Source organism: Electrona antarctica, assembly GCF_951216825.1.
Source record: "Electrona antarctica genome assembly, chromosome: 12".
Classification (NCBI taxonomy): domain Eukaryota; kingdom Metazoa; phylum Chordata; class Actinopteri; order Myctophiformes; family Myctophidae; genus Electrona; species Electrona antarctica.
In genome coordinates this window covers 38,368,498-38,390,638 of record NC_136793.1, presented here as the reverse complement: position 1 = coordinate 38,390,638, position 22,141 = coordinate 38,368,498, and the positions used below count along the sequence as shown (strand labels likewise).

Genomic DNA, 22,141 nt, shown 5'->3' with positions numbered 1-22,141 from the left:
AATCAAACACAGCTATTGATCAGACCACTTGAATGTATGATTTAATGACTTTTCGAATCAGCTGCATGCACATATTAACATCCCGAACGCCCGGGGTTATTTAATCCATTAAATCATAGCGCCCAGCGATTTATAGCAGCGGAGCACTTTTACCGACGGACCAGATGTTATCCCGGATGTGGCTGAAGTAGCTTGATGTAGCCAAAACACTCTAGAGGCGATCGACAACAACGGGAGGTATGATTAAATCTACCACGACTAGCAACGGGACCGCGGTGGGCCGTCTAACACATGATCTTTGCTTAGAATTGGACGTTATGATTTAGATCAAGAGTTATTAACGTTTTAAGATTTTCGGTCTCATCGGCTAAACAGTGGGGGAACATTTTCGATGACGTCCCACTGTTGCACAACATCGAGTGTTGAGCAACAGGCGCTCCCAGGCTGTGGAGTGATGTGATCGGTTTTGATATCAATAACCTCCGTTTATTTTATATATTTTATGGAGGGACAGACAGTAGGCTGACAGGAAATGGGGAGAGAGATGGGGGGAAGACATACAGTAAAGGCCGTCGGGATCGGGAGTCGAACCCGTGGCACACTGCCAGACTGGATTACCAGCCAAGGTGCCTGGACCACTGAGCCATGGCCCAGGCCAACCTCCGTCTTTTTGATCAATCTTTGTCCTGGGCGCTGGGCGTTACTAATTGAAAGGATGGTGAACTTCGTCCTGAGCGATCGGGGTGTTAAGAAGCTGCCCGTCTGTGATTGAACGCTTATACACTTTTCACTGTGTGCAGATGTCTTTGCTCTTCACCGTGACATTATTCTTTCTTTTCAAAATCTTTTTATTCAGGTTTTTGTAACCGTAGCGCAGGGGCAAGTATTAAACGGACATATAAAATATAAAAATAAAACTCAATCCCCTATCCCCCCACCCACAATCCCAAGGATAGTCGGAAAAACAGTCTGGAGGAAATAAAATAAATAAATGTATCTATATATACACAAAAATACATGCATACATAATTACAAAAAATACAAAAATAGAAAAAAATGATAATAAAAAGCAGATTTTTCATAGCAGAGCAGATTTTGTTTCTGTTGTGGTTTGGCGTTGGCCGAGGCATAGGCACGGCACACTATGCAGTTTGTGTGTTGTGGTAGAATGTAATAAACGGCCCCAGGTCTTGTAAAACTTTTTCTCAGAGCCGGCAATTGAAAACCTTAACATCTCCAACTCGAGACAGGACATTATATCACGAAGCCACTGACGGAGCACGGGTGGGGCAGCATCCTTCCATTTGAGCAGAATGGCACGCCTAGCGAGCAACAAGGCAAAGTCGACCATACGACACTCTATGCGTGTTAGAGGAAGGTCATCCCTTCCAGCAGTGCCAAGGAGAGCCACTAAGGGATCTGGGTCTAGATTTTGATGTAGAATGTTGGATAGAGTATTGAACACATTCCCCCAAAATGGTTGTAATTTAGGACACATCCAATCACCGTGACATTATTAATCTTTAATCTATCATTCATCCATGTGAGTCTTTTTTTCAGAAGTTTTTTTTTTCTTTTCCTCAAACGTCACAACCCCCCCCCCCCCCCCCCCCCTCCCCCCTTTTTTATAGATGGACAAATCCATGGAGCAGTGCCCTGTAGGCCAGGTGTAGGCAATCAATACTGAGGTGTCGAGCTGCGCTTAATGGTACACCTCAGCTATGGGTCTAGACAACCCTCCGTGGATTGGTCTATAGCAGGTCAACCCAGTTTATTAACCTGCCTACCCTCTTATCGCTCCCGTTCTTTGTACTTCCAATTCCCAGAGTACACTGGCAGGAGCCCTTCCCCAGCGCTTCCATGCTTAATTGCTAAATGCGGTCATTGTCTTGTCAGAGCCTGCTAAATCAAAGGAAATCTTTGTTCCCTCTTTCCCCATCCCTCAATTCAACCTGGGACGTCACAGAATGGGATTTAAGTTCACATGTCATAGTGGTGTTTTCTGTGGAAGCGTACAGTCAGCAGATCATACTGTATCTGTCATGGCTTCTGTGAGGCTGGTGGAGAAGCTCTGTGAGGCTGGTGGAGAAGCTCTGTGAGGCTGGTGGAGGAGCTCTGTGAGGCTGGTGGAGAAGCTCTGTGAGGCTGGTAGAGAAGCTCTGTGAGGCTGGTAGAGAAGCTCTGTGAGGCTGGTGGAGGAGCTCTGTGAGGCTGGTGGAGGAGCTCTGTGAGGCTGGTGGAGGAGCTCTGTGAGGCTGGTGGAGGAGCTCTGTGAGGCTGGTGGAGAAGCTCTGTGAGGCTGGTGGAGGAGCTCTGTGAGGCTGGTGGAGGAGCTCTGTGAGGCTGGTGGAGAAGCTCTGTGAGGCTGGTGGAGAAGCTCTGTGAGGCTGGTGGAGAAGCTCTGTGAGGCTGGTGGAGAAGCTCTGTGAGGCTGGTGGAGAAGCTCTGTGAGGCTGGTGGAGGAGCTCTGTGAGGCTGGTGGAGGAGCTATGTGAGGCTGCTGGAGAAGCTCTGTGAGGCTGCTGGAGAAGCTCTGTGAGGCTGGTGGAGAAGCTCTGTGAGGCTGGTGGAGAAGCTCTGTGAGGCTGGTGGAGAAGCTCTGTGAGGCTGGTGGAGAAGCTCTGTGAGGCTGGTGGAGAAGCTCTGTGAGGCTGGTGGAGAAGCTCTGTGAGGCTGGTAGAGAAGCTCTGTGAGGCTGGTGGAGAAGCTCTGTGAGGCTGGTGGAGAAGCTCTGTGAGGCTGGTGGAGAAGCTCTGTGAGGCTGGTGGAGAAGCCGTAGAGACTCAGAACCAGCAAGCTGTCACTTTTCATTCTTAACTCTACGAAAAACTAAAGAGAGCCGTCAGTCGTGGGGGGGGTGGGGGGGGGCTTACGCAGGGAGCATAATGAGGGTGGATGAATAAGAGAGATGGTGAAGTGAAAGCGTGTGTGCGTACATGCTTCCATGCATGTGTTTGTGTTACTGTGTTCAGTATGTATAAAATACTGTATGCAGATGAACCTTATGAGCGTGTGTGCGTGCGTGCGTGCGTGCGCGTGCGAGCGAGACAGAGTATACATTCATGTCACGCATCCTATACTATGCAGATCTCAACATCACACACAAGCACACACATGCGCCCACTTGGCTGGATAAGAACCCTGTCCCTGTCTGACAATATACAATTAAGATTCCTGCAGATCTGAAAGGGCCACTGATGAGTTTCCTGGAAGAGGGAGAGAGAGGGGGAGAGAGATGGAAAGAGGAATGGTGTACGTGGGGATGTATACTGAATGCACCTGCCTCGGCTACATGCCTCATGATGGATGGAGAGGTGAAACTGAGAAAAAGAGGGAGGGGAGAGGGAGGAGGAGGAGGCGGGTGGGTGGGGGGGTGGGCACACTAGTTAGGTTTTGAGCTTGAGGTGAAGGACATTGTGTCCTTTTATTCATGCTTTGCTTGAATATTGTTCTGTACATTTCAGCGTCCCACATGAAATTAGTCGGGATGGATGAACCAGAATTTATTCCAAATTTATTTATTTATTATTGTCATTATTAAGCGAAATGTTTAATCTACTCGGGAAGATGAATTTTGTATTATGAAATGAAAATACAGAAATATTATAAGTTTTCTATAAAAAAGAGCACTTGTATCACAATTCGTCTTCTCTCTCAATAATCACGCCTACCAGAGCCACTGAGGATATTGTCCCGCGGTGTGTGCGAGCAGCAGAGACATGGTGTGTGCGAGCAGCAGAGACATGGTGATGTGCAGTCAATCGCCTGCACATAGATTCAATCACTGGGCCACATACTGTATGTATGGCCTATCACCTGGGATTATGGTTTTCATATTGCAGGTCTGGCTGTGAATATCTCATAATACTGTCCTCGGAGAATATCCAGTGATGACTTTGACCACAATGTCAAATCCATCAGAGATGAATGAACAGCTGAATCTCTCCAAATGAAATGTCCCAGAGGTGTTAGGCTCGACAACGGGGTTTAGCTGATCGTATAGTAAAGCTCAAAGAGAGGAATTCTAGTCTGATTTGACAGTGTTGCATGTGTTTGTGGTTTGGGGAGGGGTTGGGTGTTTGTGGTTTGGGGAGGGGTTGGGTGTTTGTGGTTTGGGGAGGGGTTGGGTGTTTCTAAGCTGCTGTGAAAAAACATCAGCTACTATATAAGGACATGTAAATTAATGAGATTTTCATTTTGGCCATATCAATCTACCCTGCATTTGATATAAAGGCACGTACACATTGGACGACTTTACAAGTCATTGGTTAGTCATAATCGCTTTGCAGTTCACACTACACAGCTGTCATTATTGAAATCGGCTGTCCTAAACGTTGTGCAAGATTTCATTACGATGCAAAATACGTGAGACGCGATATACTTTTTTATCTGTCTTTTATCTGTCTTTTTAATCATATATTTCTTGTATTCAATGTTTGTTTAACTTGATGAGTGCGACTGTAATTTTCCCCAGGGCTCAATAAAGTAGAAATATTTATTTTATTCTATTCTTTCTGAATCTCCAGTGTCTGTCTGATCCTGAAAACACGCAAGATCTGAAATTATGTGATACCATGCGCACAACGGAACCCATTTTTTCCTTGTAAATAATTCTCTCTCTCACTCTGGCACGCACGCACGCACACACACACACACACACACAGACACAGACACACACACACACACACACACAGAGCATACTGGACATTACTGTATAGATTTCAACCAGTAATCAATAACCAGTAATAAAGGTGAAATATATGAAATGACTTCATAAACTGTATAAACTTACATCATGCACATCACACTGTGAACCTGGAGCATAAACAATATGCTTGGACATTTCCCTTCTGTTATATTACATTCTGTGTGTGCGTGTGTGCGTGCGTGCGTGCGTGCGTGTGTGCGTGCGTGCGCATAAACTGATTGATGATCAGTTCATTAGGCCGATGGGGTCCACATGGACAGGCCTTCCTCTGTAAGACATATGGTGGACTTGACATACGGCAAGAATCTGCCATGCCGTGCTCTTACCTGGTTTTCAGTGCCAGCAATTTAAAATGACTCTGAGGGATGTATGGCAATGAGTTATTAATGTGTCATTAATAGCGGTCGACCAGCAGCTTCGTCTGGTCCCAGGCTGACGCACATCCACATGTCGTTGGCTTTTTCATCTGGTGCTGAATCAGAATAGATAACACTGTAGAGAAGGAGCAGGTCCGCACACCATCTTAATGCTCCCAAAGATATGTATTAATTGAGCTGCAAATTCATAACGTTAACTTTCGGCCTCTTAACTTTAGGCCTCTGAGGCCTCTGAGGCTGATGAGTTAATAATATGCCCATGTTACAGATGACTATGCAGCTGCAGTGCCTAGAATTAAATCACACCATCCTCCCCCAAAAAGTAGTTAACTGCCTACAGTATAATTTTAAAAAGCTCAGCTGGTAGAGCTCTCACCTTTGGACCACAAGGTCATGGGTTCAATCCCAGGCACCGCCAACTCAGTGTAGGAGTAGCACAGCTTGAGTGCAGTAAGTACTGGGAGCGTGTAGCACTCCACCTCAGCAATCCATCTCCTGCGTTCTCTGCTGATAACGACAATAAGCCTCTCCGACCTACTTACTTACTTGTGGGAAGTGATTGCATAGTATCTAACTGTTTAGAGTGCTCGAATTGCACATCAGTATTGCACGATTATGGCTAAAATGACAATTCTATTCGTTTAGCCTGATATTGTAATCTCAGGGCTATATCTTGCACCACCCCTTATCCCAAAATGTATTTGCCATTTTTATGTCAACGTGTCGATGTAGATCGGCTAGTTGACCTATTTTAAAATGTTTTTCAAAATAGTAAAAAATGGCAAATATGTTTAGGGGTATGGGGTAAGGGCCGGGGTGGTGCAAGATAGGGCCATCAATGTTTTGTATAATCTTTGTAATGTCTTTATTGTTTATCCGTACCACATGTTAGGTCAAATTGTATCTACTGTATGTTTGTACTGTGCCTCTGTGAGCTTGACATTGTACAGTGTTCTGCTTAGTAGTATTAATAAATAAATAATAATACTAAGTATTAAATAATATACTACTGAATAAAGTATTAAAATGAATTTCCAAGTTTCAAGTTTCATGATTACATATTGTGAAACACAAAATCAGGATTTCCAACATTTTTTGATTGTGCTGTCATATCGATGTATAATGTACAATCTAGATTTTGAGTTGATTTCATTCGCATATTACCAACATTACAAGCATTATTATTATGGTTAATTCGTTTTCCAACTCTGTCTGGTACAAAGATACAGCTACATACTCGAGTAGAAAGTGTCCATTAGATGCAAGGATACAGTTACTGTACAGAACACATACTAGTGTACACTTTGTAGTTGTCTTCCTGGGTTTGTATTATGTCAAAGTTGGACCGTGGCTTTGTGGCAGGAGATGCTTCAGTGGTGAGAACTGCACCATAGAGCTGTTTAATCTGTGTTTTTGGAAAGCAGGGTATTTGCACTGTAAATATCACCAGAACCAGGCGGCATGGCAAAGATCTGAGCCATCAGCAGCACCTACTGTTGGCTGTTGCTGCCAGCACAGGAACATGTGATTGTACATAGTATTTGTCTGTATATGGATGGCTGAGCATGTACACTATTTTGAGGTATTTTTCAATGCCCTACTTCACATTCACTTCATATAGTCAGTCACGCATGTACATGTGGGCAGTGTCAAACTATGCACCATTGTACCACTGAGCACTTATTTTGGAGCAGCTGGGAGTTAACCACATGAAACCTGGCGTCCCTATTCTGGGGGCGAACATTCAGCCAAAATGGCTGTTCTGCAAGCTCACAACGTGTCACAAGAAGACCCGTTGTGAGCTAGGAGATTAGCTATTTTCGACGAAGATATATAGGGGTTGAGGGGAAGAAGGAGAGGTCCTAATATAGACCCCTAGGGGACTGTATGGGCTACGGTATATACTGTAGGTACTAGGTAGGGTTTAAGTGTACGCACACCTCCTCAACAGTTCAGTACTGTAGATGCTGAGGAACTTCAGCCATGCGCTCCCCCTCCTTCCATCTGTTTAAATCCAGTGTGTTATTTTTGTTTCCCAGTGGACACAGACTAACATCTGGTGTCTGTTTCAGACAGAGGACTGGTCTTGTCACTGGGGAATGGTCAGCGTGCATGTGTGTGTATACAGTATGAGTCTGTGCATCCATTACCTCTGTTCTTGTGACAGAATCACATGCCCTCACAAAGATGAAAAGATATTTTGTGCAGACATATTTCTGGTGTTTAGGGCCAGTGTATAGGTTAAGTTTTGAAGAAAGCGTTTAGCAAGTGGTTTTGAGGTTTTGTAGTTGAATGACTGCAGTCGGTAAGAATTCGATGGAAGGTCCTCACATCAGTAGTATTATTAGTATTATTTGTGTGTGTGTACGTCTGCAATCTGCATGCATTTGCAGGTCCATAGTATACATACATAAATAACATTCATGTATGCTTGCATGCTGGTTGCCCAGTCCAAGTTAAACCCTGCAGGAAGTGAGCATAGAGTTGGACTGACCTCGCTGATGACGCTTGGAGATAAAACAGTCATGAATGTGTCTGGGAGGGAGGGCATGCATCTGGGTCCATAGGGGCTGAATGGAGAGTAGGGGTGGTTGGGACACAGTGGGCCAAGGGGCCCTGAGACACAAGCCATGGGAGTCCAGGACGCAGCGATTCTGCAAGTGATGGACATCTGTCTCACTCCTGTTAAAGTTAAACACTCCTGTGTGTTGTTTGGCTCTACCTCTGAGGACTTTTTCCTATGCTGAGCGTATGTGGGTGTTTTCCCTGAGATTGAACCTACACGGTTTGGCTTTTCACATTTTCCATTTTCTGTTGCAGGTCAGTCTCCCTAATTCGTTTAACCACTTAGTACTTCATTGTACAATCAGTAGTAAAATTAGCCAATATACTGTACTATACAAAAATGTGCCCGGGACACCAAGGTTAATGTAGTTATTTCATCCTGCCTGGTCCTAGATAAGGTGATTGTGCCCACACATGCAGCCTCACAACAACTGCACTCAGGATTTAGAATAAGAGAGACTAGGAATGTAACACAGACAGACTAAGCCAACTTCTGCCACTAAGATATGCATTGCTCAGACTCGCCACATTTCAGCCTAGCAACTGGAAGAGGCCCAAGTGTTTGTCTGGAACAAGGTGACGGCCAAATTAGCCGAGACCCCCTCACCCCTCCCCCCTCCCACCTATTCCACTATAAGCCTGGCCCATATAGGGTTTCATGCAGACACAGATATTTCGGATTGGACAATGCGTTGTTTAGCATGTGCATACGTGTGCATGTACATAGCCTACCATGATTGCAGACACACATTCAGTAATCATGCACGCACAGTCACATTGGACGGACGCATCTCTATTTCTCTCTCACTCAGACACATCCCCACACACACACACACACACACATACACACACACACACACACACACACACACACACACACACACACACACACACACACACACACACACACACACACACACACACACACACACACACAGTGTTGACATTTGTATTTGCAGACTGTGATTGACCTTGCTACGGTGGTCTAAATACTCACAGATACTAGTGTGGTTAAGCCCCAATGTCATTGGCCCCTAAACCCTAACTTATTCTAGTTGACCTGTAGAACTGTAGTGGGTTTCCATTTCCGACGGTTAGCCTGATCACTGACTGGAGGATCAGTCCACAGTATTCTAAGCTCCCAATTCACTTCAAGTCTATTCAAGTCTATTCAAATCTACAAGTCAAAACGAGCTAGTCCACCAGATAACTAATCTATCAGAATGATGGAGTAAATTTGAGTTCTCTGAGTGGCGGACTAGAGGAATTATTCTAATTTAGATTACCAGGTGCAATCTAAATGTAAATGTAATTAAACATGTTAAACATCTAATGCAAAAACCTAGCCAGAGAGACACTGTGTGGGTGTGGTACTGTGGTTCCATTCATAGACGCATGTTAATCTGAGTGGGGGTAGGGGCTCCGTGAGCTGGTATTGCCACGTTGTGGTTTATTGTGGGTTAATTGGAGTGTTTGACAGATTGGCAGATACTTTATTAATGATGAGTAGAGATTATAAAGGTGTGTCTAGTCTGCACTCTCTGCAGATTATCCCTGAGGACAAGAAACGTCACTCAGTTCAGGTAAAAAAATAAAAGTCCCCCAAAAAATAAGCTTTAAAATTGTGTTCCCCTGCATCAGTGGTAACGGAGAATAACACATTTGCATATTTCCCCTAATTTCTTGCGTTTCCAGGACAGTAGTAAGCCAGTTAGGTCCACATCGCTAAAACATGCTGAATCTGTCAAATTTAAATGATCTATGGCAATGCCTAGGCCAGCGTTCCTCCTTTCCTGTCTCTCACGATCTGATGAAAATGGAAAGGGAGTTATGAATATGTAAATGTTGAGTTAAAAGGGCATATCAGAGGGCGAAGGATTTCATTCCGTTTCCAAACGGCCCTCTTATGCATTCATGTAAAAGTGAAACTGAGTTCATCCCTCCGTTGAAATTCACATGCATGAGGTGTAGCATCAGCCAGCTGTGGTTGGATGTTACACCATGAGGTGTAGCATCAGCCAGCTGTGGTTGGATGTTACACCATGAGGTGTAGCATCAGCCAGCTGTGGTTGGATGTTACCCCATGAGGTGTAGCATCAGGCAGCTGTGGTTGGATGTTACACCATTGCCGTCTAGTTACCCTACCAGCTGTAAGTAGAATTCTAGCCTTCGTTCAGACTGCAGTCAAAGCCAATTTGTTTTTCAAATCTGATCTTTAGGATTGACTGCCCACACTGTTATCTGTAAGTGATCAGATCGCTTGCCGAAAAGACGTGATCTACAAGGCGATTTCAATCTGGATAGGCGAAACAACGGATGCCAGTCTGATCAAAAAAATCACAAACGCAATGTCCATCAATTTTAATCACATGTCGAGGGTGGTTGAATCAACAGAGACACAAAAGCATTCCATTTTCATCCATAGGGGGCGCCGCAAATGCAAAAAATGTAAACGTTTGTTGAAAAAACATGATTTTTGGGGAATAAATCCCCTCCTAATTACTTACACATGATCACAGGGGTGACTTGACGTTGTAATTGGCTAGCTAAATCAGTGGGAGGGGCCTATATTTACGTCTGTGTCTTCGAGCCAACCACACTTTGCAATTTCCCCAGAATTTAACCTTTCCGGTTCTACTAGTGCCTCTGAGACCAAATAGATTACACCTCAAAATACATACATCAATAATAATATATCTATTAAATCGCAGGACTAGTTAATAAACCAATTAGATTAACTTGAGCCTCATCATTCTTTTCAAAAGATTTTTTTTATTTTCGTTTTATAACAGTATGGGTGTCAAGTCACAGGTTCATAGAAAAAAATAAAATATCAAATTCTAGTATCAGTGACTGAGGTAAACAAACGTAGCCTACTGTATGAATCACAGAGATCGTGGGCAGACATAATGAAAAGACCCCTTCAATCCTGAACCTATTTTAATGAATACATTTATATTTTAACCAGTCTGTGTGGTAAAGTATAACTATAATAACTAGTACCTCTGCAGTGGTTGGAGGTGGTCTGACTGGTCTCCCTATAATAAGACTGTGTGTGTGTGTGTGTGTGTGTGTGTGTGTGTGTGTGTGTGTGTGTGTGTGTGTGTGTGTGTGTGTGTGTGTGTGTGTGTGTGTGTGTGTGTGTGTGTGTGTGTGTGTGTGTGTGTGTGTGTGTGTGTGTGTGTGTGTGTGTGTGTGTGTGGCGGCCCTGCCTATACTGCAGCATGGAATAGAATCTCTGTACTTGTGCATCATACCCTGGTTCTCAGGGCATTTTGGGATCAGCAGGCATCAGCGGGCAGCCTGGATGAACATATGTTTCCCATCTGTGTCACCATGGGAGGTCACAGCTTTGAATGAATTAACCAATATCAGGACACTCCCAACTCAGACTGATACCATGTTGTTAATGTTGCCAAATGAAAGAGCAAAAACGCCTGCTGTGTTCACAGGTGTCATTCAAGGTAGAAAATAATTCCTCCTTGTAACATTCACAGGCCGGAGTTCGAATCGAATCGAAACTGACTATGAAATTAGATTTTCTTCACTAAAATCGCATTAAGCTTGTCTGACGACCACCTCAGTTAAACTAGTTCAATAGACTTTCAAAGCCAACACTTTACTCAGTGACTTGTGTTTGCGGAATAGAATAGAAGCAAGCATGGAAATGTGTGGGTTTCAGCAGTTTCTATTTGAGAAGCCAATAAGGTCATCCACACAGGGAATGAAAGACATGACATGTAGTATTTGTATTTTGTAATTCTAGGATAGTCTAAAGGACAACTTTAGTTTGACAGGGGGGCGGGGGCAATGTATTTTTGTATTATTTACTATAGTCCTACTATAGACCCCAGGAAATGACATCTGGCCACAAAATATCACAGGATCTACTGAATGTGAAGGGGGTACTGTGCTGTATGGCTCAACAGGTCAGTTTGTCACCCCCTTCACATTCAGTGATCTTTTGTGGCTAGATGTAATTTCTTGGGGTCTAGTAGGACTATAGTAAATAATAAAATAATAAATGGCTATAAAATGTTGTAAAAAAATACATATTTAGCCCCATGCTCGAATGCCCCCGCCCCCTGTCAAAAACAGCTAAAATCCCTAAAATGAAAAAGCAGCAAATGAAAAAAAACACTCATCTTTTTCTTTCTCTAATAACAACCTAAAACATGAACCTTGGTTGAAAAAAACTAAAGTTGTCCTTATTTGAGGAAAGATCCTGAAACAATATAGGCCTACATTATTTTGCTCTCCATTAGTAACAAGACAATCTGGGTACTAGAGACGTCGGCCCTCCTCTTCCAGTGGTGCGTCTTTGTTTTCATTCCTAGACGCGCGCACACACACACACACACACACACACACACACACACACACACACACACACACACACACACACACACACACACACACACACACACACACACACACACACACACACACTTGAAGAGTATCGTCCCATCGGAAAAAAGCATGCTAGACAATGAGCCTTTCCTGAAATTCTTCATTCTTCAGCGTAGGATATAAAGCCTCAAAACACTGCAAGATGTTGTGGAAAAAGGCAACAAATCGAACCTGGTCTGGAAACAATGGCTGTGGGTAAACGTGATTGACACAATGTGAGGTTGCACCAAGTTTTCAAATTTCAGACTTGGTGGACAAGCTCCTTTGGGTGGTAATTTCTTGCAGCGTGAGAGAACACGTGAGAGCATGCAGTTGCCAGTTTCAAAGTCAGGGATGACTTTCTGCCCTGATCCAAAAGCAGGCAAATGAAGGACTGGCAGATTTGAGTAGTAAAATGGCTCCAGGACATTGTGCGTGCGTTCGTGCGTGTTTAGATCCTTTTGATATCATAGCCCCATTTCACCCTGCACTGCAAGCGTAGCATCAAACCATCTCTATACATATAGAGTAACAAGGCCTTTCTCCACCAAAGTCCACAATGCCTTTTTCTTTGCTTTGTATTCTTTCCACAACCACAATATTTGGAATATTCGATTGTTTTTTTTAATATAGTTTCAAAAAGGTTCCCTTCTCATATTTAGTCGAATCAACACATGCCATTAATCTATTATGCCTGAGAATCTGTCTTAGTTGACTGATGCTCAGTGGCGGACCAGGATTTTTGCCTGGCCTTTATAGTCATGCAGATGGCTTCTTGTCACTAGTCAACCAGGGGATGTTTCTCTAATTCACAATACAGTATGCATGTGTGTACAATGCATATTATGCATATGTACTACACGTAATATGTGTACTGTATGTCTTCATTATGTTTGAAGCAGCGTCATGCATAACTCTACTTACCAACTCACCTTGTAGGTGCTTGTTGCTTTGCTGAATAAAGCACTTCTAAATCTAAACAGCATTGTGGTCTCATCGTACTGAAAAATGTAATGGAGTCCAGTAGGGAAACTAAAGAGCCGTGGAGACTTTGATGTGCCGGTTGTAATGCAGGATGTGACTCACACTGCAGTGATCAATAGAAAACTTCTAGCCATAGTGTTCCATAGAACCGTTCGCCCCACTGACTTCAAATTCGACACACGGACTCTGGACTGGGCCCCTTCCCATGGTCCATATATGGATATGCCTGTTCTGACATCACAACATGGGCACCGCTCTAGTTGGAATGAATGAACCATCTTTGACTGAGGAAATTAAATTCCCTTTGAGGCAGCGAAGAAACCGAGTCAGAAGCCAGCCCCAGTCTTGTGACTCTGATATGAGATACTGATACTGCAAGTACAAAGCTGCTGTGTAGAGATCCTGAATGTTGCCTGCAGCCTCACACACTGATCACTGTGTGTGTGTGTGTGTGTGTGTGTGTGTGTGTGTGTGTGTGTGTGTGTGTGTGTGTGCGTGCGCGCAGCTTTCTGTCTATGTGGGGAGCCGTGTGTGTATGTCTGTGTATCTGTTCTGTGTAAATGTTTTGTACGATATGTGTGGTTACACAAGTGCCCACTCTGCCAGCCCTGAGGAGCTCTAGCTGAGTTCTGTTTTGCTTCTATTAATCTATTATAGCGCAACATTCTCTTCTAACTCATCTGGGGGAGAATATAGAACAGCTTAAAATATTTGTGTCATTGTTCTTTTGTTGTAAGATCAAACATGCACACTCTTCAAAGAAGGTGAAAAGTGAAAACTTCACAAATACTGGCTCGTGGGCCTGAAGGATTTCTACAGTACCTAAACTGTAGCTACATACACACACACACACACACACACACGCCTCTTTTTGGCAGTTTTAATTACTACAGAGTTTCCAGGCCTTTTGGTGGCCAGCTTTGGGGCAAGAATCCAACAAAGAACCAAATTCATTACATTACTGCTAGTTTGGCAGCAATAAGAGGCCCTTTGGCTCACTCACTAAGAGTTGTCCAAACTTTTTTTCTTTCTTTTTTTTGTCGAGTTATATGCTTCCCCTCCCTGCCATGGTATCATGGTTACATAAGCTGTAAAAGTGACTTGTAAAACAGCCATGATAAGTGGCCACTGGTTATTTGTTTGTATCCACACAATTAGGTAATATCAACCTAGTCTCCCACGTTTTCCCTCCCATGTTGTCTGGTCCCACGCAGTAAAATCCTGTGTTAATTGAAGTGTGAAAACGGACCCAAATGGACCCTTATAGATCTTGCAAATAGCTGCTGTCACTGCATTTTCTTCTCTCTTTGGCTCAAAGCATAATTTTGCCACTGACTGATGTTAAAATTGCTCTTTTGTTAGATTCGTCCTCTGTTGTTGTATTTCGGAGGGATTTATCTAAAAGAAAATGTATCCAAAATGAATAAATATGAATATGAAATTATGAATAAACTTCTTCAAGCACGTACCAGTCAGTGTGGATGTAGGCCTATCACTCTGATGTAGTGGGAATAAACACAAAACTCATCATTTTTATAGGAGGAACTTTCAAATGGATATGAAACTAGAGGACAATATCTGACTCCATGTCTTAGGAATTAATTATTGGGTGAGTACACACTACGCAGTGCTAAAAGTTTAAATACCAACGAAGTCAGTCTGCTGGATAGGACTGATCTATGGCTGTGTAATACCAACGAGGTCGGTCTGCTGGATAGGACTGATCTATGGCTGTGTAATACCAACGAGGTCGGTCTGCTGGATAGGACTGATCTATGGCTGTGTAATACCAACAAGGTCGGTCTGCTGGATAGGACTGATCTATGGCTGTGTAATACCAACAAGGTCGGTCTGCTGGATAGGACTGATCTATGGCTGTGTAATACCAACGAGGTCGGTCTGCTGGATAGGACTGATCTATGGCTGTGTAATACCAACAAGGTCGGTCTGCTGGATAGGACTGATCTATGGCTGTGTAATACCAACGAGGTCGGTCTGCTGGATAGGACTGATCTATGGCTGTGTATTTATGGATAGGACTGATCTATGGCTGTGTATCAGTCTGCTGGATAGGACTGATATATGGCTGTGTTTCAGTCTGCTGGATAGGACTGATCTATGGCTGTGTATCAGTCTGCTGGATAGGACTGATATATGGCTGTGTATCAGTCTGCTGGATAGGACTGATATATGGCTGTGTATCAGTCTGCTGGATAGGACTGATATATGGCTGTGTATCAGTCTGCTGGATAGGACTGATCTATGGCTGTGTAATACCAACGAGGTCGGTCTGCTGGATAGGACTGATCTATGGCTGTGTAATACCAACGAGGTCGGTCTGCTGGATAGGACTGATCTATGGCTGTGTATCAGTCTGCTGGATAGGACTGATCTATGGCTGTGTATCAGTCTGCTGGATAGGACTGATATATGGCTGTGTATCAGTCTGCTGGATAGGACTGATCTATGGCTGTGTTTCAGTCTGCTGGATAGGACTGATCTATGGCTGTATTTGGAATTCATGAAATGTATGTAAGATCACAGACATTCTAGGGCTATTAACTTGTACACTGAATTGTATGTATTCACCAAAACCAACTTGGAGTCAGTTGATTTAAAATGTATTTGTGTGTGCTCTTGCTCCGGACAAGTGACTGTTGTGCCCAGACAAGTGAATGGGAAATGTACTTTAAAAGTTAATGTCAAGCCCTGTAAGGTTCTATAAAGTAACAATGTAATTCAGGGGTGCCTTGGATGAAAATGTAATTTACAGGGGTGACCTGAGACGACAACAAACAAAGAGAATCACTAGTGTAGCCTGTACTCTGCTGTAGTAGCTGTACCCAGTAGCCTGGTTCAAACGGTACTCTGCTGTAGTAGCTGTACCCAGTAGCCTGGTTCAAACGGTAGAACACTGGTTGGACTGTCTGGGGATCTCCCAGATGTGAGCATGAAGCAGCGTACTGCTGTAGAAGAGCATCAGTCTGGTCAGTTGAGCATGAATCAAATGTGTTGCGGGTAAAACACTCTCCCGCCTCCGCAGAGACCTGGCTTCAACTCCTGGCAGCGGTGCTGCTGGCGTCTTGGCCAGGCAGGCTATACAACAAAGTGACATTAGTGGATGGGAAGCCGGTGAGGGATCTTGTCCTTGTCACTGCAATAGAGACCCCTGCTGGTCGGTTGGCACACGGAGGGGATTAATCGGAGACCCCTAGGGGGTGTCTATACTTAGTTCCCTCAGTTTAACCCCCCCTACACTAAAGCCTATCTACAAGCTCACAATGTGATTCTACTGTAGATCTGCTATTTTCATAGAATGTTTGCCTATTTTTACAAAATCCTGTTGTGACATGATTGTCCAGTATTAGGATGCTAGGGTTCATGTGGTTAACCTCTCCTCTCCTTAATAATGTCTCTCTGGTGCCTTGCTCTACTCACAAACAATGATCCAGATTGTCTCTCTCTCTGCCTCTTTGGCTGTCGGCTACAGTTTGTATCACTTCACCCAGACCAGCATTGCCATTGGCCACCACACGTTTTTCCTCTCACCTGGCTCGGAGATGGGTGAGTTAGGTGACCGCTAAATCATAGTTCAGAGGTTGAGGTATAGTTCAGGATTGTAATCTGTAGAGAGGATTATGGCGTTACAGACAGTCTAGGGATTGCAGTGGAGAGTACATGCTAAAGGATCAAGACTGTTCCTTACCTAAGAGGCACTTAATTACTGTAGTGTCTTGGTATCATGGTTACTACTTGTACACTGTGTGACATTTCAAGGAGTACAAAGTCAGAACCATAGTGCTCAGGTAATATCTTTAAGTTTAATTCTGAGATTTGGAATTTGGAGATTAGAAAAGAGCTAATTTCAGCTAAAATTGCTTCAGTAGATCATTCCACTTCAGTATCATAAGTCATGTTTATTTCCTTATTAGCTTCTGAGAGAATTTAAAATATCTGCACACTGGGTTAAAGCTCCCAAACAAATGTATTTAAAGTGCATTTTGACCATGTCAGCCTTCATCAGGCAAAATCTCAGGGTCAGTGAGATGGTTTGGTGTGATTAAGGCTGAGCTTTGTGCCCAAGTTCAATATCTTAAGGCCTAAACAAGCTCTTTAACGGTAGACCTGTAAGTACAGCAGCCAAATTCTACAGCCACTGCTCTGAATTATTTAACAAAGCACCCATGGCAGAATGGAATGGGGCGACAAAGATTGAAGATCATTTCAGGTTACTGGTACCAGGAAATCGACTGACGTCAGACCGTGTGTGTGTGTGTGTGTGTGTGTGTGTGTGTGTGTGTGTGTGTGTGTGTGTGTGTGTGTGTGTGTGTGTGTGTGTGTGTGTGTGTGTGTGTGTGTGTGTGTGTGTGTGTGTGTGTGTGTGTGTGTGTGTGTGTGTGTGTGTGTGTGTGTGTGTGTGTGTGTGTGTGTGTGTGACTGTGACTGTGACTGTGACTGTGTGTGTGACTGTGTGTGTGACTGTGTGCACACAAATGGTTATTTTAGATTTGGGGGAGTTAGGAAAAGATTAGTGATTTAGATGTTAACTTTAGGGGTTAGAGTAGACAAAACGGTTTCCGAGGCTAGGGTTAGAGTCTGATTTATTAGTTGTCGTTAACAATATGTTGATGTCCGTGTGTGCAGTTTGTGCACACATTCGCTTTTGTGTGAAAAATGTATCCGTCATTATTCCAGGCAGAGTGAGACTCTTTATTAATTCATAAACTCTGTCAGGCTCTCCCCTGGACATCTGCATTGTCTCCAGTTTTAGTCATTAACACAGCTTCATTATATCTTCCTTCTATATTATTATATCTAGAGGGACTGCACGCACGCAAGAATAGTCACTACCCTGGTGTATTTTACACACACACACACACACACACACACACACACACACACACACACACACACACACACACACACACACAACATCCACAGAAAATCCAATTTCCTTCCGTTTCTCCTTGTTTAAAACCACTTTATCCCTCTACACTTTGTTGTATACGACAAATTGCGGAAATAGTCCATTATTGATAATGACATGGCCAAAATGGGAACGCCCGGTTGAAACTGGTTAACAGTACAAGGATGAGTTGGGTCTCATGCTGTGTATTGGTACTTGCAACAAGGGCGTTTGTGTACTGTAGGAAAGGTTGACCCTAGCTCCCTTACACTAAGGGCATGTTCGGAAATACCGCACCAGAGCGCACTCGCCTATTAGTTTGCATTGCGCAGTGCGCTCAGTTTTCCGAACACGCCCTTAGCTACATCAGGCATAGTGCATTCAGTTTCTTTGGTACAATGATTTTTTTTTAAATGTGCTTTTTAAATAAACGTGATTTGATTTGAAACCAAATTGGCAATAAAATACATAAAAACTCACTCTAGAGAGAGAGAGGAAACGGGGCATACATCTATATGTTAATGTTCATTTATCCATTTGTGTTCGACTGAACACTGAGGATTTTACTAATGTATAGCGTCAGAAAAGAGACAGGAGACAGGAGTCTTCCTGAAAGCCTCCAGCTTATTCCAGGAATTGCTTTGGCTAGCATACATTGTAATATGTGTGTGCGCGCAAGGAGGTGTAAAAAGTGGGTACGTGTATTTGTTGTACGCGCTCCAGCAGACAGTTCCCTAGTTGATTGCACAGTATGTGCATTATTACTGTGCTGTACTAGCTCACATGCATTGCACATACTGATGTGTACATGTGGTTATGGCTATAGGCAAGAGAGTGTGTCCAGGACTGTAGAACAAAAGAATAATCACTACAGAATCTTAAATAGATTGTCTCACCTGGGCAAAATAATGTTTTTTTAGGGTAATAGAAATGCTTTAATGTTTCTCTCTCTGTGTCTCTCTCCAGGTGTCCCTGGTTGACCAAGGCCATCTTTAATGTTTCTCTCTCTGTGTGTCTCTCTCCAGGTGTCCCTGGTTGACCAAGGCTTTAATGTTTCTCTCTCTCTGTGTCTCTCTCCAGGTGTCCCTGGTTGACCAAGGCCATCTCCGCTGCAGTGCCTCTCTATAATGGCGTCGTCTTCCTCTTTGTTCTGGCAAACTTCAGCATGGCGACCTTCATGGACCCTGGCGTATTCCCCCGAGGTTTGTGTTGAAATGGCTGTTGGAATGTGTGTGTGTGTGTGTGTGTGTGTGTGTGTGTGTGTGTGTGTGTGTGTGTGTGTGTGTGTGTGGTAGTACTCGAGTCCTTGACTCGTCTCGAGTCCACATTTTCATTGACTCGGTCTCGCCCTTCATTTGACTTGGACTTGACTCGGTCTCGGACCAATTGACTCGGGGGACTTCCCCCTCCGAGTCCACTTGAGCCAGAGTCAGTACTGTGTGTGCGCGCGCACAATACTCCAGGGTCCATGAAGGTAGCCATGCTGAAGTTTGCCAGAACAAAGGAATTGCAGGTCCAGCTCTATTTCCAGTTGTCTCCTAGCAACCTAGTATCATTCATACATTGGCAAAGAGCACCCAATAGCATAATCACTGAAAACACGCAGTTGACGTCCAGGGACGTCCATGGCAGGCAATGTGTTTTAACTTAAGTATTCTCGTTGTCATATGGTTCAAATGTATTATCATTTGCCAACCTGAAAATATGCTCTTATCAGGCTGAAAGGTTGAGAGGGGGACATTTGGTCCCTGTCCGATTGTGTGCGCGCGCGTCTTTCTGTATTTCTGTGTGACTGGGTGCAAATAATCTCAGAAACTGCTGGACCAACGAGCATCTGCTTGCACACTCCCAGTAAAGGAAGACACTCCACCCCATATGGATTCATTTAGTTCCTTTTATACACTCTCAGAATTACTGGATTCTGTGGCCTATTGCATACCACAATGGGGTCTTTGAAATTGAAAGGTTTGAGTGCCACCAATCTGAGAACCCATCGTCCAAAAACGGCGCCCTCTTCTGTCTCGAGAGACTAGAGAGCCACTGCTGTTCATCTACAGTTGCTATTTGGCTTACCTGAGGTGAAATATAGACGTCAGTAAGCAAAACCAGGAGGTTTGACCTTTAACAGTTGGTAACATTCAATGATGGGACGTGAATGTAAGCTACATCTTCCACAGGTTTCTCTTTTAATAGCAGTCCTGTGCAACGGTAAGAAGTCCAATCCATTACAAACTGAAGTCTCTCTGGATTATATGGAAGTTTATTTCAGTTTATAACAGTCATAGAAATTATATCACCTAAATCGTGACATTTCATTAGGGATTCTATTTCATGAATGAATGATTGATTGACAGACACAAATGAAATGTGCACCTTCCGTTCTACAAATCTATGCTTTACACGAAGCACAACCAACAATTATTTTATGGAAATAAATGTGTACTGCTGCTTAATAGAACCTTAATGAGCTTGTGGAGGGGGAAAGTTGTCTGTGAGTGGATTCTCTGTGACAATTACACGGACGTGTGTGTGTGTGTGTGTGTGTGTGTGTGTGTGTGTGTGTGTGTGTGTGTGTGTGTGTGTGTGTGTGTGTGTGTGTGTGTGTGTGTGTGTGTGTGTGTGTGTGTGTGTGTGTGTGTGTGTGTGTGTGTGTGTGTGTGTGTGTGTGTGTGTGCGCGCACAAATGGTTATTTTAGATTTGGGGAGATTTGGGGGAGTTAGGAAAAGATTAAGATTAGTGATTTAGATGTTAACTTTAGGGGTTAGAGTAGACAAAACGCCTGTGGTTTCCGAGGCTAGGGTTAGAGCTATGTCTGCTTTATTAGTTGTCGTTAACAATATGTTGATGTCCGTGTGTGCAGTTTGTGCACACATTCGCTTTTGTGTGAAAAATGTATCCGTCATTATTCCAGGCAGAGTGAGACTCTTTATTAATTCATAAACTCTGTCAGGCTCTCCCCTGGACATCTGCATTGTCTCCAGTTTTAGTCATTAACACAGCTTCATTATATCTTCCTTCTTTATTATTATATCTAGAGGGACTGCACGCATGCAAGAATAGTCGCTACCCTGTTGTATTTGTGTGTGTGTGTGTGTGTGTGTGTGTGCGCGCATGTGCGTGTGCGCGTGCGTGTGTGTGCGCGCACGTGTGTGTGTGTGTGTGTGTGTGTGTGTGTGTGCGCGCACTGTGCAATGCATGTACACATGTGACTATGATTAATGGTTTCTTCTGTGTCTTGTGCACATAGTAGGTTCACTATTCCTACACCACACGCCAAAGCCGTTTCTCAACATCCCATTATCTCCCCTCGTCAGCTTGTTCGAATCCATACCTCCATACATGTAGGCTGGGATTTACCCCCAGGTCTTCCATGGAGCCCTGTTGGAATTAAGCTTTACTGTTTCTGGGCATGTATTCAGGATCGGAACTGTTTGTGCCTCTAAAACGTTATACATTCTGCCATACCACTCTCTTGCAGTGGCTCTCAACAGAGTCTTGCAGTGTTGTTTCAAGGTCCACCATTAATTTGATTTTGGGCATGTCAGGCATGGTAGGTGAACATTTTGAAAAGTTTTCCAAAATAGCTTTTCCTAATTTTTGTTATACCACGATTTTTGCAAGCCATTTGTTCACCCAGTGTGAATAATCGAATGTAGTCCTGGGCGCTACACTCCCTCTGCCAACCTGTTGAGTGCAACGGACTGACCTCATGCTTTATTTTTCTTCTATGCATGAGGAGTCCAAGCCGCTTCTTTTCACCTGACAGATAGGAGTTTCCCTGGTTGGACGTAGCGCCTGGAAGGAACACGTTATTCCAACCAGTTCCTTTCCCCTCTATCAAGCGAGGCTGGCCAGGGGGAGGTACAGGGAGTACATGCAAACTCCACACAGAAAGGCCCTTTTGCCAACCCCACCCAGGGTATGGGCACTGATGACGCGGAGGAGAGAACACACCCCCAACGCCCACAGCGTCCCCAGCGGGAATCGAACCCAGGACCTTCTAGCTGTGAAGCGACATCGCTTCACAGCTAGAATCCATTAATAGTAATCCATTCTACCAGAGTCATAGCTCCATTTCTGGTGATGAAGAATTGAAGATCCAGACAACTGATTTTCTTTTATATCAGGACCCATTTCATTCTAGCCCGGAAAAATGGTAGTCAGGGTCACTCCAGGACCACAAGGGTGATTGTTAAATAACAATCATTGAA

The 22,141-nt window shown here is 43.9% G+C and overlaps 1 protein-coding gene across 1 annotated transcript in view; it reads left to right on the top strand.

Annotated features, from left to right (window-relative positions):
• The window catches only part of zdhhc8b (zDHHC palmitoyltransferase 8b), a 92,081-nt gene that overhangs the window by 43,045 nt on the left and 26,895 nt on the right, over positions 1 to 22,141 (top strand). The window contains exon 2 of the mRNA XM_079517076.1: positions 19,010 to 19,131. Coding sequence (XP_079373202.1) covers positions 19,010 to 19,131 — 122 coding nt within the window. The remainder of the gene's footprint in view (positions 1 to 19,009; positions 19,132 to 22,141) is intronic.